The 15,781-nt window shown below is 45.5% G+C and overlaps 1 protein-coding gene across 1 annotated transcript in view; it reads left to right on the forward strand.

The window, feature by feature from the left end:
• LOC115077467 (chloride channel protein ClC-Kb-like) overlaps positions 1 to 13,536 on the forward strand; it is a 99,460-nt gene extending 85,924 nt beyond the window's left edge. Inside the window, 2 exon segments of the mRNA XM_029579760.1 lie at positions 477 to 563; positions 10,906 to 13,536. Of these exon segments, the coding sequence (XP_029435620.1) occupies positions 477 to 563; positions 10,906 to 11,046 (228 nt within the window). The 3' untranslated portion in view covers positions 11,047 to 13,536.
• The last annotated feature ends 2,245 nt before the right edge of the window (positions 13,537 to 15,781 follow it).

Below are 15,781 nucleotides of genomic sequence, written 5' to 3' on the forward strand. Positions count from 1 at the left end.
AAAGAAGCTTGCCAGGTTGTGGTTAGCCCCTTGGGCCGATTTGTGTTTTTTCTGTTTGGGGGTTCCAACCTTTGGGTTTGACGTTTGCCCTCATTTAGGAGGTTGTTGAGGAGTTGTCACTCTATGGGTGGCTTGGATACAGGGCAATACAGAGGGACTGTAGGTGGCACTCTTGGTTATGTTTAGCTCTCTGTCTCCATCTGCTGGTAGGGATGCAAAACCCACTTGTCTGGACTGATCTGTGGTACTTCAGGAATGAAAATTAGCAGGTAAGAACCAATTTTCCTACAGAATGCCCTGGCAAGGTCTCACTGAAGTCCTGGTCAGAATCCTGGGAAAGACTTTATTTGAATACTAGAACACACTCTACGTTTTTGCTGGAGTCTTCCCCAGCATTTTCAGCCCCTGCATGCTCTGCATTTTACTGGAGTCTCTGTCTGACCCTGTTGCCACCCTACTCTCTTGTCTTTATTTAGTGCTACGATTTATTCAACTTACTGGGACTAAGAACGGCTTATGTTACATCCATAGGAAGGCTGGTCGGAGTGGTTAGCCTAAATGAGGTACTGGATTTTATTTATTAATCACAATTATCCATGCGTTTTCATTGATAGCTGAAAATTTGTATGTGGTATGGGATGGGGGGGATGTTTCTGTTTTTCAAAATGTTTGCCATTGACACAAAATGGAATAGCAAATAGTGCCTGGGAGGCTGTTATGATCTGATCCAAATATGTGTGGACAACTAGCGGTATCATCTGTGGTGATTATGCATTATGAGAGCTCATGAAACAATTTTTGGGGTGGCCTGGCAGTTTCTTCCTACTTTGGACTTACTAGCTCAGTAGAAGCCAGGACCTGGATCTGATGCCCGTAAGCCTTCATTCACAACTACTAACTCCCAAATCACCTAGCCCGATCTCTGCAGTCATGGGCTGTAAGTCTGGCCACTAGGCGTTGCTGTTGTGCGACAGCTGGGGCTCCCTCAGCAGCATCGACCAGCCCGGGCAGCAGAGTCTTAGCCTGGGAATAATACCGATGTCCTTCTGCATAGTAATTTACAGTTAACCAGTCAGCTTTTTGTCTCTGGAGAAACAGCTACACAGCTCAGTTAAAACAAAAAAAAACAAACTCGTTTTCATGATTAGCCTCATGCATCTTAGAAGGGCTCTATAACTTGCCCTTCATTTTCATCATTAACCTGTGAAAATATGCCATCCACAGGTCACAGCATGTACCACACTTATTTTAAACTTATATTCCACCTTTTGTGACACTTCTGCGTGGATTACATTCGGGTACTGTGGTATTTCCCTATCCCCAGAGGATTTACAATCTACAGGGTCCCTTTACTTATTTGCGGTAAATGCCTTAACGTAGCATGGTATTCAATCCCCAATATCACAAGTATGGTAGTAAATGGAACTCTCTCTGAAGAGAGAGCGGTTTTAAGCGGTGTACCACAAGGATCGGTTTTGGGACCGGTCCTGTTCAATATCTTTGTGAGCGACATTGCGGACGGAATAGAAGGTAAGGTTTGTCTTTTTGCGGATGACACTAAGATCTGCAACAGAGTGGACACGCCGGAAGGAGTGGAGAGAATGAGACGGGATCTAAGGAAACTGGAAGAGTGGTCAAAGATATGGCAGCTGAGATTCAATGCCAAGAAGTGCAAAGTCATGCATATGGGGAGTGGAAATCCGAATGAACTGTATTCGATGGGGGGGGAAAGGCTGATGTGCACGGAGCAGGAGAGGGACCTTGGGGTGATGGTGTCTAATGATCTGAAGTCGGCGAAACAATGCGACAAGGCGATAGCTAAAGCCAGAAGAATGCTGGGCTGCATAGAGAGAGGAATATCGAGTAAGAAAAGGGAAGTGATTATTCCCTTGTACAGGTCCTTGGTGAGGCCTCACCTGGAGTACTGTGTTCAGTTCTGGAGACCGTACCTTCAAAAAGACAAAGACAAGATGGAGGCGGTACAGAGAAGGGCGACCAGGAAGGTGGAGGATCTTCATCGGATGACGTATGAGGAGAGATTGAAGAATCTAAATATGTACACCCTGGAGGAAAGGAGGAGCAGAGGTGATATGATACAGACTTTCAGATACTTGAAAGGTGTTAATGATCAAAAGACAACGACAAACCTTTTCCGAAGGAAAAAAAATCAGCAGAACCAGGGGGTCACGATTTGAAGCTCCAGGGAGGAAGATTCAGAACCAATGTCAGGAAGTATTTCTTCACGGAGAGGGTGGTGGATGCCTGGAATGCCCTTCCGGAGGATGTGGTGAAGACCAGAACTGTGAAGGACTTCAAAGGGGCATGGGATAAACACTGTGGATCCATAAAGTCAAGAGGCTGCCAATGAAGAGTGGGTGACTCGCCAGAATGACGGCTACTGCCTGGAGTCAATACCCTTATTAAATAAACATACACAGGCTTACTGTGACTCCAAAATCGCTCTAAGCTTCAACAGCAAGAGGAAATGTGGAAAAAAGGATTCACACTCACAAAGAGGGGAGTAGCTGGCTTGTTACGGCGGTTACTACCCCAAATCAAATAAGCCTGATACTTCACTTTCAATGCATATACAGCATAGTTCTCTGATTCAACGGCAGGGGAGAAGAAAAACTGATACTTCACACATCCAGAAAAGAGGGTTCGCACTCGCAAAGCAGGGAGTAGCTGGCTTGTTACGGCGGTTACTACCCCAAACCAAATGTGCCTGATACTTCACTTTCGATGCATATCCAGCATAGCTCTCTGCTTCAACGGCATGGGAGAAGAAAATCAACCAATAAGGGCTGTATAACAGTCTGGGTAAAACAAATAAACATGGGTGCAGATTGCTTATTGCGGCGGCTTCTACCCCTAACTAATCAAGCTAGATATTTCACTTGGATGCAGCTCCATCACTGCTCTCTACATTAAAGGTGGGGGTGGAAGGGAAATAGAACCAAGAGCTAAGAGAAACAGATAAGTATGAGAGAGAAAATTTGCGGGGCAGACTAGATGGGCCATTTGGTCTCCTTCTGCCGTCATTTCTATGTTTCTATGTTTCTATGTTTCTATGAGCTGCTTTGCAAATGCATGCGAAGTAGCTCATTATTAGGAAATCTCAGGAAAGCTGCAACTCTGTGTTATAATTAGTGAGGTTTGGGTGGACCCTTGGACACTGTTGCAGCTGACCATGCCCTCGGGGGGGATGTCCCATGAGGGGCCACAGGTCAGGCTCAGCTCTGGACACACAAACACAGAGACTGATCTTTTATTAAACAATGTGATGAAGCCACCAGAGGTGGCAGTGGTGAGCAGTTGAAGTAGTCCGGCTGGGCTAGTATCCCTCAGGCGCTGGAACAGCGACTCCTCCGGTAGCAGTGCTGTAGTGGAAGGAACTGAGAATAATGAGTACAATGGAATATGCACAAGCCCCAGTATGGAGAATCCCAGGATAGGGAGAGCAGGCCCTCGAGGAGCGAGTACCTGATCCCTGAGAGCTGAGAGGCTTTGAAGGTGATGTACTCACACAGCTCTTCCACGTAGGACATGGCACCAGGGCTGGAACAGAGGCAGGCCCTCAAAAAGCGAGTACCTGGTTCCAGGGAACAGCTCTGAGGTGAAGATGGTAGTACTCACTGGTGTTGAAGATAGCAAATCCTTCCAGGCAGAAGAGAAGGTATGAGCAGGCAACGAGTCAGGGAACATGGGCCCTCAAGGAGCGAGTACTGGTTTCCTGATAGCGACCTGAAAAGCAAGTGAGGCCTCCAAGGAGCAGGTACCCCATTAGCAGTGGCGTAGCTAGACAATTTGGCGCCCGAGGCAAGAGACTTCTTCGGCGCCCCCTCCCTCCATCCATGATTTGCATTGAAATCGGTGCTATTTTTTTGCACTCATTTTTATGAGCGCGCGTGCAAATAAGATAATTTCAAAACAGCTGATGAATAGAATATCCAATAATTAAAGATTAATGCAAATTTTGAAAGCTTTACCAAACACCAATAAAATATTTCAAACAGCAGACACATCACATACTACCCAATAATTAAAATGGTAGTCAATCAAGAAAAATGAACTTAAAAAGCCACCTTTACTTACCCTCTCCAGCAGTTCTCCTCTTAAAATTTAGTAATTTCATCTTTCATCCAACTTTTCAACAAAATCAGCACAAAAGTTGAGGTATGTGTATTATCACACTTCATTTTTTTTAAACTGGCAGATTCCTTTCTCACATACACTCACACACAGAAAGAAGATCGGCGCAGCCGGTCTAGCTGATCATGTGGCCGAAGAAAGGAAGATCGGTGCAGCCGGAGACCAGCCGCCGAGACTTAAGGGGTGCCGCGGCAGGCAGCCAGCCCCCGACTCTCCCTGCCTCCCCCCCCAGTGCCACCCTCCCGACGCCCCCCCCTGGTGGTCCAGCGGAGGGCCCGGGAGCGATCTGCCACTCCCGGGGCCTCGGCTGCCACTAAGCAAAATGGCGCCGGTGGCCTTCAGCCCCTGTCACATGGTAGGGGCTAAAGGTCACCGGCGCCATTTTGCTTAGTGGCAGCGGAGGCCCCGGGAGCGGCAGATCGCTCCCGGGACCTCCGCTGGACCACTAGGGGGGTGTCGGGAGGGTGACACTGGCGGGGCGGCAGGGCGAGTCGGGAGCTGGCTGCCTGCCGCGGCACCCCCTTAGACCCGGCGCCCGGGGCGGCCGCCCACCCCTCGCTACGCCACTGCCCATTAGCGTTAAGAGTCCAATGGAATTGGAGGCAGAGCAGCTGGGTACGGAGAGCAAATCCCTTCCGTAAGGAATTCCCATTGCTAACTCAAAGGCTAGCAAATATTGTAGGCTTTAAATAACCGGGCAGCATGACGTCATCACGGGGGGGGGATGCCCTGCCGTTTGCGCCAAGTAGGAAATAAGAGAGAGGGCCGCGCGGCGTGCACGCCCTAAGGTACTAGTGGAGCATGGGGGGAGGCAGTGCCCAAGCCGGTCCGGGAACACTGGAGAGGGCGGCAAGCAGACGCTGTGGCAGCCAAGCGTCCATCTACAGCAAGAGGAGGAGCAAAGAAAGAAAGGTAGGCGGAGTGAAGCCGTCAAGAAGGGATGGTTGCAACAGTACCCCCCTTCAAAGGGCGGTCTCCTCTGCAGGTACCAGGTTTAGGTTTCCAAGGATGCGAGAGATGAAACTGACTGAGCATCTCTTTGTCAAGGACATTAGCCAGAGGCTCCCAAGAATTTTCTTCGGGGCCAAAACCTTCCCATGAAAGAAGGTATTCCCAGGTTTTGCCTTGTTTGCGGACATCAAGAATGGCTTCGACCTTGAATTCTAGGTCATCTTCTGCATTAATAGGAGATGGTTCCTGAGATTTGGAAGAGAATTCACTAATGATGAGTGGTTTCAGAAATGAAACATAAAAAGCATTATGGATGTTCAATCCAGGTGGTAACTTCAGAATGTAGGTAAGATTGCCAAGACATCGGAGGACTGGAAATGGTCCAACGTAGCGAGGAGCAAATCGAGAGGAGGGTAACTTCAGTCTAAGGTGCTTAGTGGATAGCCAGACTTTGTCACCAGGTTGAAAGACAGGCGCTTTGGAATGACGAGCGTCATAAAACCTTTTGGCTCAATCACTCGCTTTGAGTAGCATAGCTTTCGTCTGAGTCCATAATTGATGGATTTCTTCAGCAGTGGATTGAGCTGCTGGGGATGTCACTGAGAGCTTCAGTGGAAGTGGCGGTGATGGTAAAAGTCCATATGCCACTTCAAATGGTGTTGATCCAGTTCATGTTGCTGGATGAGAATTAATGCGAATTCAGCCTATGGAAACAGTTCAGCCCAGTTATTCTGACGGCAATTCACATAGGCCCGAATGAACTGTTTCAGGGTCCTATTCATCAGTTCTGTTTGGCCATTAGATTGGGGATAATAAGCAGATGTATAATCTAGAGAGATGTTGAAGAGTTTGCACAGGGCCTTCCAGAATCTTGCCATGAACTGTGATCCTCGATCTGAGATTACGTGCTTCGATAGGCTGTAGAGGCGAAAGAGCTTTGCAAGTTCCGAGGCTGAGGGTAAGCCAGGCAGTGCCACGAAGTGGGCCATCTTGCTGAAGCGGTCGACTGTGACCCAGATGGTATTCATACCCCCCGAAAGGGATAGATCAACTACAAAATCAGTAGCGATGTGCGTCCAGGGCTGTTCCGGAGCTGGAAGCAGTTGCAGCAATCCCCACAGTTGGCCAGAATTAGGTTTGTGCTTGGCACAGTTGGCACAAGATGCCACATAGGAGAGTGTATCTTCCCTGATAGTTGGCCACCAATAATACTTCTGTAGCTTCAGCCGAATGGCACAGTCGTAAGATCTGTGTGGAGGGAGGATATCAGCAGCTTCTTTGGAAAACACATCACTGAATGATGCGTATTGAGGCGGCAGTCCTGTCATCACTGGAGTTATAGGCATGCAGAGAACAGGAGAAACTTCCTTGAGGCAACTGCCATGACAACCTGGGCCCCAGCGGGAGGGTTCCAAGGAGGACCAGTCAAATTGAGGCTGATGCAACTGCAACCAGAGTAACCCCAGAATGATAGGGTGCATAGCCTTCTCTAACACAAAGAAGGAGATTGTCCCCGCATGGAGGGCTCCGGTGCGAAGAGTCACTGGTTTGGTGCGAAGAGTCTCATCACCGGGCAAAGGCTCTCCATGGATGGAAGATAAGAGTAGTGGAGCTTCTAAGGTAACGAGGAGAATCCTCAAATGTTCCACTAGGCGTCGAAGTATAAAGTTGCCTCCTGTCCCCGAATCCACAAGGGCAAGAGTTTGGATTGTAGATGGTCTGCAAGTCAGGGAGACTGGTAGAGAGGGCGGAGGAGAAGGCGTGACCAGCTTGTCCACAACCACAAAGTAGACAATTTCTGCTCTCTCATTCGCAGTCACCACTCGCAACCAAGAGATTCCTTCGCCCTCTCCTGGGCGTACCCTCCACTTCTTCTCATTTCAAAGACTCTCGTGAAGCTATGGAAGGACAAGGGCTTAATGATTCTGATAGCTCCCCTCTCGCCACGCCAGGTGTGGTTTCCAATCCTCCAGGACCTATCAATATGCTGGTACATTCCCCTGGGGAAGGATCCCCTTCTGATAACTCAGAACGACGGGTACCTGCACCACCCCAACCTCCAGGCTCTGTCTCTGACGGCCTGAATGTTGAAAGGTTAATTCTCCAACCTCTTAACCTTTCAGAGTCGGTATCCCGAGTCCTGGTGGCTTCACGAAAGCCTTCAACGAGAAGGTCTTATCGTTCTAAATGGAAGAGGTTTACAGTATGGTGTACTTCCATGTGCATAGACCCCTTCACTTGTTCCACTGCGAAGTTCCTGGACTATCTCTGGCAATTGTCAGAGTTAGGTCTGAAAACTTCCTTTATTAGGGTGCATGTCAGTGCAGTGTCTGCGTACCATAAGGGTATAGGAAATGTCTCCATTTTGACACAGCCCTTAGTATCACGCTTCCTGAGAGGCTTGCTCCATTTAAAACCTCCACTGCACCCTCCGGCCCCTGCTTGGGACCTTAACATAGTGTTGGGACGGCTTATGCAACCTCCGTTTGAGCCTCTCCACTCCTATGATCTCCGTTATCTCACATGGAAGGTAGTTTTTCTTCTCGCGATCACATCCGCTCGCAGAGTTAGTGAATTACAGGCATTAGTTACCTATCCGCCTTACACTAAAATTCTGCATGACAGGGTGGTACTCCGCACGCACCCTAAATTTTTACCAAAGGTAGTATTGGAATTTCACATTAATCAATCCATTATCCTACCTACCTTTTTTCCCAGGCCCCATTCCAATCCAGGAGAACAGGCTCTGCATTCCTTAGGCTGCAAGCGTGCTCTAACCTTCTATCTAGACTGCACGTCAGCCCACAGGAAATCCACTCAATTGTTTGTTTTGTTTGATACCATCAAACTTGGAAATCCTGTGGGAAAGCAGACCCTCTCCTCCTGGCTGGCAGACTGTATCTCTTTTTGCTACCAGCAAGCAGGCATTCCACGCCAAGACCGTGTGAAAGCACACTCTATAAGGGCCATGGCGACATCAGTAGCGCACCTTCGTTCGGTGCCGCTTCCTGACATATGCAAGGCTGCTACCTGGAGTTTTCTCCATATATTTGCAGCCCATTATTGCTTAGATAAGGCTGGCAGACAAGATTCCATCTTCGGCCAGTCTGTTCTACGCAACTTATTTTCAGTTTGACTTCCCAACATCCTTCCACCAACCCGTTAGGGTTCAGGATGCCCTCCTAACCAAATTCCATCCCTGTTGTTGTGCCTGTTGCACGTCTTTGGGTGCATTTGGTGCTTCGCTCGGGCATCCTCAGCTCTGTTCTCACCCATATGTGAGGACTACCATCCTGCTTGTCCTGTGAGAAAGCAGAGTTGCTTACAGGACTAACATCCTGCTGTCCTGTGAGAACACCTTGTTCTCACAGGACAGCAGGATGTTAGTCCTCACGAAACCTGCCCGGCACCCTGTGGAGTTGGGTTCGTTTAAGTTTTCTTACTTTATTTTTCGCATGTACTTTTACTATAAGACGAGACTGAAGGGGGACCCCTGCTGGATGCAGGGTTGGTGCCATGCTGGGCATGCCCAATAGGTGCCAGTCAAAGTTCTAGAAACTTTGACAAAAGTGTTCCGTGATTGGGCTCCATCCTGATGATGTCACTCATATGTGAGGACTAACATCCTGCTGTCCTGTGAGAACACCTGTTACAGGTAAGCAACTCTGCTTTCCCCCCAAGCCCCGAGACAGCCCTAACAGTGTAAATTAAAAAATAAAAGCAGCTAAAGAGGTGGTGGTGGTGCATGCCCCTCCCCTCCCTTCCAAACCTTGCCCCATTTTTTTAAATTCCCCCCAGACCTCTTTATTTATTGCAAGAATATGGCACGTTAATAGCCGCGATTTAAAAAAAAAAAAAAAAGGGGGTGTGGTTAGGCAAATTTTTTACATACTGCATCACGTAGGTTAAAATAGTAACCTGCGATAATTGTTTGCGTTGCAGGATGCAGTATCGCGATGTGCGATGTATTAGTGCATCTCACATCCAAACCGGGAGATACACAGACAAGTCAGGCCAGTATGCGCAGAACGGCTTTTCAAAGCCACCTGAGTATGCAGGTATCTCCTGCTATGTGCACTTGTGAAAAGTATCGAAAAAGGAATGGAGAGTAGGCTTGTGGGGGGAGGGCAATAGATGTGCACGTATATACTTATGTGCACAGGTGCGCAGCAGGATCTCCCGCCTCTTAACTTTATTATTGCTATGGAAGGCGTGTAAGTCATAAAAGAAAAAGTCTAGGCCAGTCAGCGGGCTATGACGGGTTGGGTCTAACAGGGGGAAAGAAAGACAAATAAACTAGAGGGATTTGGAAGTCCTATCCCTAGACTGGTCGAACTGGGAACAAACTGGTGAAACTGGCAATGGGGTTGGCGTGTATTGTCCCTTTTAGTGTAAAAATGAACGTATAAAGTACAAAGTTGCAGTTATTACCTATAAATTAATTTCTGACTCTGTCACTGCATGGGGCAATGCATTATTACATCTATATTGCCCCACTCAACAACTTCGTTCCTCACAAAGAGGCCTCCTTGATGTACTTTCACCATCCCATGCCAGGCTGTGTAGTACTAGGGACTGTGCTTTCTCTGTTGCTGCCCCTATTTTGTGGAACACTTTTCCAAAGGAACTGCGCCTAGCAGACAGTATAAAAACTATCAAATCACTATTAAAAACATGTTTGTTTAAGCAGGCCTTTTATTAATTTATGGCATTATTGCAAGCATTTCCATTCTGGCCACTGTCTGTCTATGTCCAAGTATATTGTCAATAGATGTGCGTTATGTATAATCAGCATTTTTATGTATGTTTTTATATTGTACATCGCCTAGGTTTTTTAGGCGATTAATAAATTCAAATAAAAGATAAATCCTGCTTCCATCATGTAAGTGGGCCAATGAAGCACCAATAACACACGACTAATTCACTTCCCCCTAACATTGAAGATTTAGGAAGACAGAGCAGGTAAGTAATGGTACATTTTTTGGCCCAGCAAGGCTGTGTGTGTGTGTGATAAAAGCCCTCATTTATCGCTCGCAATAATAGCCCCCATAATATCCATGACTCATGACAACAGTTGCTATCCTGCGATAAAATCTTTCCCCCTGCCCCCCTCCTGCCAAAATAAAAGGTGTTATTTCCAATGTTAAATCCTGCGTTAGTGTGTGTTAATTTTTCATGACATGTGTAGGAGTCCCTCATTTGCATAAAAAGCTAGCTTTTGCATACTCATTATATTTGCATACAAATGCACAGCAGGATCGCGCATTAGACATACGATAAGGCCCTAACACGATTTGATGAATGTACCTGTGGCAACAGAGGATAAAATGGCTTGCCCAAGGTCACAAGGAGCAGTATTGGGATTTAAACCTTGGTTTCTTTGGTTTATAGCCCACTGTGCTAACCACTAGGCTACTCCTCCACTCCTGCAGGCAGTCTAGCTCTATTGCTGCTAGCAGAGATATGTCCTTAGCAAGGTGCACAGGAATAACTCTGCACACTGATTATGCCAGTTCTTTTTCTGCCACTATGTACTATGACAAAGTGGAGAAGAGAAAAAGCAGGGGCAGTAACCAGAGACACAGGAAATGCTGAGGGAAGATCGAGGAGCAATAAGTAGAGATACAGGAATTGCTGAGGGAAAAGTGAGGGGCAATAGAGATACAGGAACTAATAGGGGAGAGGGGCAGGCAGAGGTAATGAACAGGAACTGTTGAACAGAGAACATTAATTGAATAAAATCTTAAATTGTAGCCAGCAGTTAAGAATCCACCATTTTTTGGCTTTTTGTCTCTCTTCCAGCTGAAGGATGTGGTGAACCATTCTGTAAAAGGCACGTTCACTAGAAGAAGCCCACCCCATGACAATGAAGCCCATGACAGTGAAGAGGCAAAGACATCCTTCACGCTACAAGCCTCACGGATCCTTGAATCTGCTCCTTAGGATCTAGAAAGCCATTGTCCCCCGACAGACCCTCTTCTCCGCTAGACTCTACTATAGAAAGAATGATCAGAGTATATGTGTGCCCATAGCATGACAAGATGGCTCTGTTGCTCCACCAGGGTGGACAGGCTACACAAGGCAAGAACCTGGGGACAATACAAGCTTCTTATTCTGGAACTTGTTGTCCCTGTTTTCTTTTTTTCAAACTCTTTATTTATAACTTTGGCATACAAAGGTATCAAAGAAATATGCAATATTGCACCACCAATAAACAAGTTATGTGGTATACACATACACAATGAAAAATTGTGGAATTCTGCTAGATAATAAAGAAAGGAGAATCAAAAACAAGAATATCTAAACTATCCTATAGAATGCATGATAGATCCCCCAAACAGATTCATACTTGAAATTCTTATTTTAAGTGCATAACATAATTGTTCAGTGTCTGCTGTATCTTGGACCTAATCGTACCATTGATCTATGCAAGGGTTAAATTTCCAGAATGTGGCAAAAGGAAACCTAGCTGCCAACAAAAGCTGAGCAACCCGAGCTCTATATTTTTGAGGAACCAGGGACTCCTTCCATCTGCCAAGGAGACCAATTGTTGGCATAATATATGTAATGCCCCTACCTCCATGCGCTTCCAGTATAGCGCTGTGCTCCATGCAGCATCCAAGGGCCATGTACAGCACTTCCTGCAACCAGGAACAACTCTTATAGGCCCTGCAACCAGGACTTCCTGGGATGCTGGCCGATAACATCACATCCTGTCTAGGTATATAAGGAAGTCCTCTGCTACCAGCCAGCATCTCAGCAACAGGTCTTCCTGTGCTAGTTGTTGGTGCTACCGTTTCTGCTTTGCCCAGCCTTGTTTCTGTTTTCCTTGGTTTGTTCTGTTGCTGACCCAGATTGCCTCTTGACCCTTGCTTGTTCTCTGCCTGGACACCAACCATGCTTGATCTCTGCCTGTCTTGACCTCTGCCTGGACCTCAGCCTTATTTGATTTCTTGCCTCAAACTCTGCCTGGACACTGCCCTTGCTTGATCTCTGCCTTCCTTGCACCCTTCCTGAGAAGTTCGGCCAACCATCAGAACCTGTGGGCCCAACCCATGGGGAAGGTCAGGCAGAAGACCTTGCCTTGTGACATGTCAGCTGCCGCCTTCTAGGTCCTGGTCTTTGTTCACATGCCCCAGGCTGTGCCAGTCTAGCAGTAGTTCTAGGTCTTACAATCCCTGTAGCGTGAGAATATGTATAGGAAGGCCTAAAATGTCAGCAATTTTCTGCGTAACCTGTGACCAAAATTGTCAAACCCCAATGGCAGTTCCACCACATATGCATATATGTGCCCTTTTGAACATTTCCCTCTAACAATTGGCACTAGCAGCAGGAAATAATTTGTGATGATAAACTGGAGTACGATAGGTTCTGTATAGCAGCTTTATCATTAGCTTGACCCATCTAGTACATATGTGTCACGGCCGCACTGGCTTATTTGAAGGTATCTCCTAGGCAGGGGTATGTGGGGGTTAGAAGCAGGCAGGTCAGGTATGATGTCTTCTGCATTTTGTCATGTGCATGATATTAAACAGCCTTCTAGTATTAGATGTGGATACTTGCCCCTTCATAAATCCTGTTTAGTCACTATAAACCAAAAAGAGAATCAAAGTCCCCAGCAATTGTAACACCTTGGTCAAAATTTTTAAGTCTGAGTTTAGGAGTGAGATAGATCTGTATAAGCCACAATCTGCAGCATCTCTCCCTGTTTTGTAAATTAATTAGCAGTGTCAGCCAAATCTCCTAAAGCAGCCCTTTCAACCCAGCAACATAAAAAATCTGAACAAGGAAAGAAGAAACATCAGGCAAAATGTGTTGTTTTTTTTTAAGTCTATCTGGTAACCATCAGGACCAGAGTATTTCCTATCTGGCAGTGCCGTCATTGCCACTTGTATTTCACTCAGGAAAATAGCTTCAAATGTTTCCCTCTAAGCCTCTGTTAACAGAGGCAGAACTAGATGGGTTAAAAAGTCCTGAATAGCTTCCTGACTAACTGGAACAGGGTCCATAAGTAGTTTAGAAAAATATTGTACAAATAATTAATTGCTCAGTTTCCTCAAGGTTCATTGTGCAATCCCCAAGTTGTGCAGTCATTGGATTAGTGCCTTACCAAAGATCTAAGTACCCTCTAGAACAAAACATTTTTCTCAAGCCAGGCTGCTCACAGTTCCCCCACTGAAATCTGCATAGCTTTCCGAGACTAGAGAGTGTGCTTTCTCTGTTGCTTTGGAACTCCAATCCAGAAAATGTCTTACCTGTTGTTTAAAAACTTCAAGAAATGATTAAAAACCCATCTTTTCCAATTGGCGTTTGTCTCTGACTCCTAGTCCATTTTTCTTCTCTTTCAGTGCTTCCTCAGATTCTGGTTCTTGTCATTTCTTCATGATTTTTATTTTTATAAATCTGGGCCTATCTGATTATTACCTCACAGGCAATGCTATGTTTTTATGGCTATTTATTGTTTTAATTATTTTATGACCCTTTCTTTAGTCAGCATTGCATTTACTGTATATGTTTTGCTTTTGCACTGTGCTTTGAATTTTGTGTAGGCAATATACAAACCTCTTTAATTAAATAATAGTAACACTGTTGAATTTACAAGCCTTTTTCATAGGCCAAGCTAAAAATGACCCAGATGACTCCATGTTGATAGAATTTGTTTAGTGTATTTAAGGGCCCTCTCAATTTTATTCACCTCTAAGACCTTCAGATCTCTCCTTTTTTGTGTTGTGCCTCCAATGACTTAATGTTAAGAGTGAGTTTTTCCTAGTTTCTTTCTTAGGGAAGCTCACCTAGCTAATGCTTTTACCCTGGAGGTAAGCCTCAAAGGTTTCCCATTTAAGTACAAGCGTACAATCTGTCTTGGGATTATGCACATTAAAGTAGAAATGGCTTCTTTAAGTAGTACTGGAAAATGTTTGTCACCCAATAAGGACGTGTTTAGCTGCCAAGTAAAAGCACGAGACTTAGAGGCACCAAAGTGGATAGAAATTTCAACCAGAGAGTGAACCAATAAGGCATTAGATAAAATCAAACTATCCTTGATCCTAGAGACGAAGTGTGGAGTAGAAAGAAAATAATCCAGTGCATTATACATATTATGCCTCTCTGCAAGATGCTGTAAGCGCCAAATGTCAGTAAGTGTGAAAGCATCAAACAGAAACTTATTACTAGGCCCTGAAGAGGTATCTGATCTTGGAATTGAGGTTTTATCCAGAGATTAATCAGGGAAAACATTCCCGTCACCTCCAATATATAACTGTTTGAAACCAAATATTACTACAGCATCAATAAATACTACAGCATCAATAAATACGTTGGTATAACTGGGGCCATAAACATTAATCAATAGAGAATTCACATTCTCAAGAAAAGATAAACTTCAACATACCTTAACCAACTTTCCCACCCGCCCACCCCTTCTTAAACTAAACCCCAACCATATCCTCTACCTATCAAGCTCTCCCTCTGAGGCACCCCAACAAGCACTGCAAGAAACATCTCCAGTGGGTTTTCCATTGGGACCAGAGAAGCCAGGCAAACCAACAAAGGACCCCCTGTGAACATCTCCCACTCCCAAAAATGTTGATAAGCGATACATCAATTTATAAATAAATAACAACCAAGGTCAGTCTGGTGAGGGCAGTGCCAAAAGAGTAAAAAGCCAACCCCCCCCCAATAATATTGCTGTAAAGCCTGTGACCTCTGCAAGGCATATCGTACTCCATTGCCGTTTGATCGCGTATATAAATATATAGGATTCATGTGGATATAAAGATGAGTATGGAGAGTAAACTGACACGTCCCATTTTTAAATCACAAGCCTATAATGCTACAGCTCAAAAAGGTAAGCATCAAAAGTAAAAACATCAATCACTACATAAAAAAAAGTCAGACTCACGCATGACGCATAAGCATAGTTCAAGGGGTAAAAAAACCCCCCCAAACCCCAGAAAAATAAGCAGCGGGCAGTCTTTGAAGGGCTTTCCAAACTCGCTGCAGCAGAAAGATCTAAGTAGTCAAATAATGTTAAGTACTGTCCAGTGATTACTGTCAAGGGCTGATGGCTTAGTAAGGAAATCAGAGAAAACGCTGTTACAGGCCATATGCCTCCCCCATAAAGTCACCAATGTAAAAACAACAAATAAATAACAAAAAGTAGTGTTCGGGAGCGAGTTAAACCTGTGGAAGCACAGTAAACCAAGGTAGCTTATATTTTCCTGGTGTTATACAGATAAGCCCGCAAGTATTCCTGTCTGAATTTGGGGCAGCCATCATGAAAAGCAAAGCGGCAGCCAACAGGTAGGCCTCATGCTCGTTTCCATTTTCACTCTCAAGAATGTACCGCTCTGCTGCTGTAACCATGCCAAAAGCTTTCAACCTAGCAGGATATAACATCGCATATCGCAGATTTAGCTTTTGAAGTTCTTTTTTCATTCCAGCAAATTCCTGACATTTCTTTTGCAACTTGGCCGAAAAGTCAGGGAAAATCAATTTTATTTCCCTGAAAGGTTAAGGCCACCACTTCCTGTGCAGCATTAAGTATCTTGCATTTATCCTCAAAGTTGTGCAACTTAATTATTCCTGGCCTCGGGCAATTTTCTCTGCCCTGCGCTGGTATGAGAGATCGATAATCCCTATTTTTAGGAGTCCCTTAGGCAATCAAAGGCTGGGTGAT

The sequence above is a fragment of the Rhinatrema bivittatum genome, chromosome 16 (assembly GCF_901001135.1).
Source record: "Rhinatrema bivittatum chromosome 16, aRhiBiv1.1, whole genome shotgun sequence".
NCBI lineage: Eukaryota > Metazoa > Chordata > Amphibia > Gymnophiona > Rhinatrematidae > Rhinatrema > Rhinatrema bivittatum.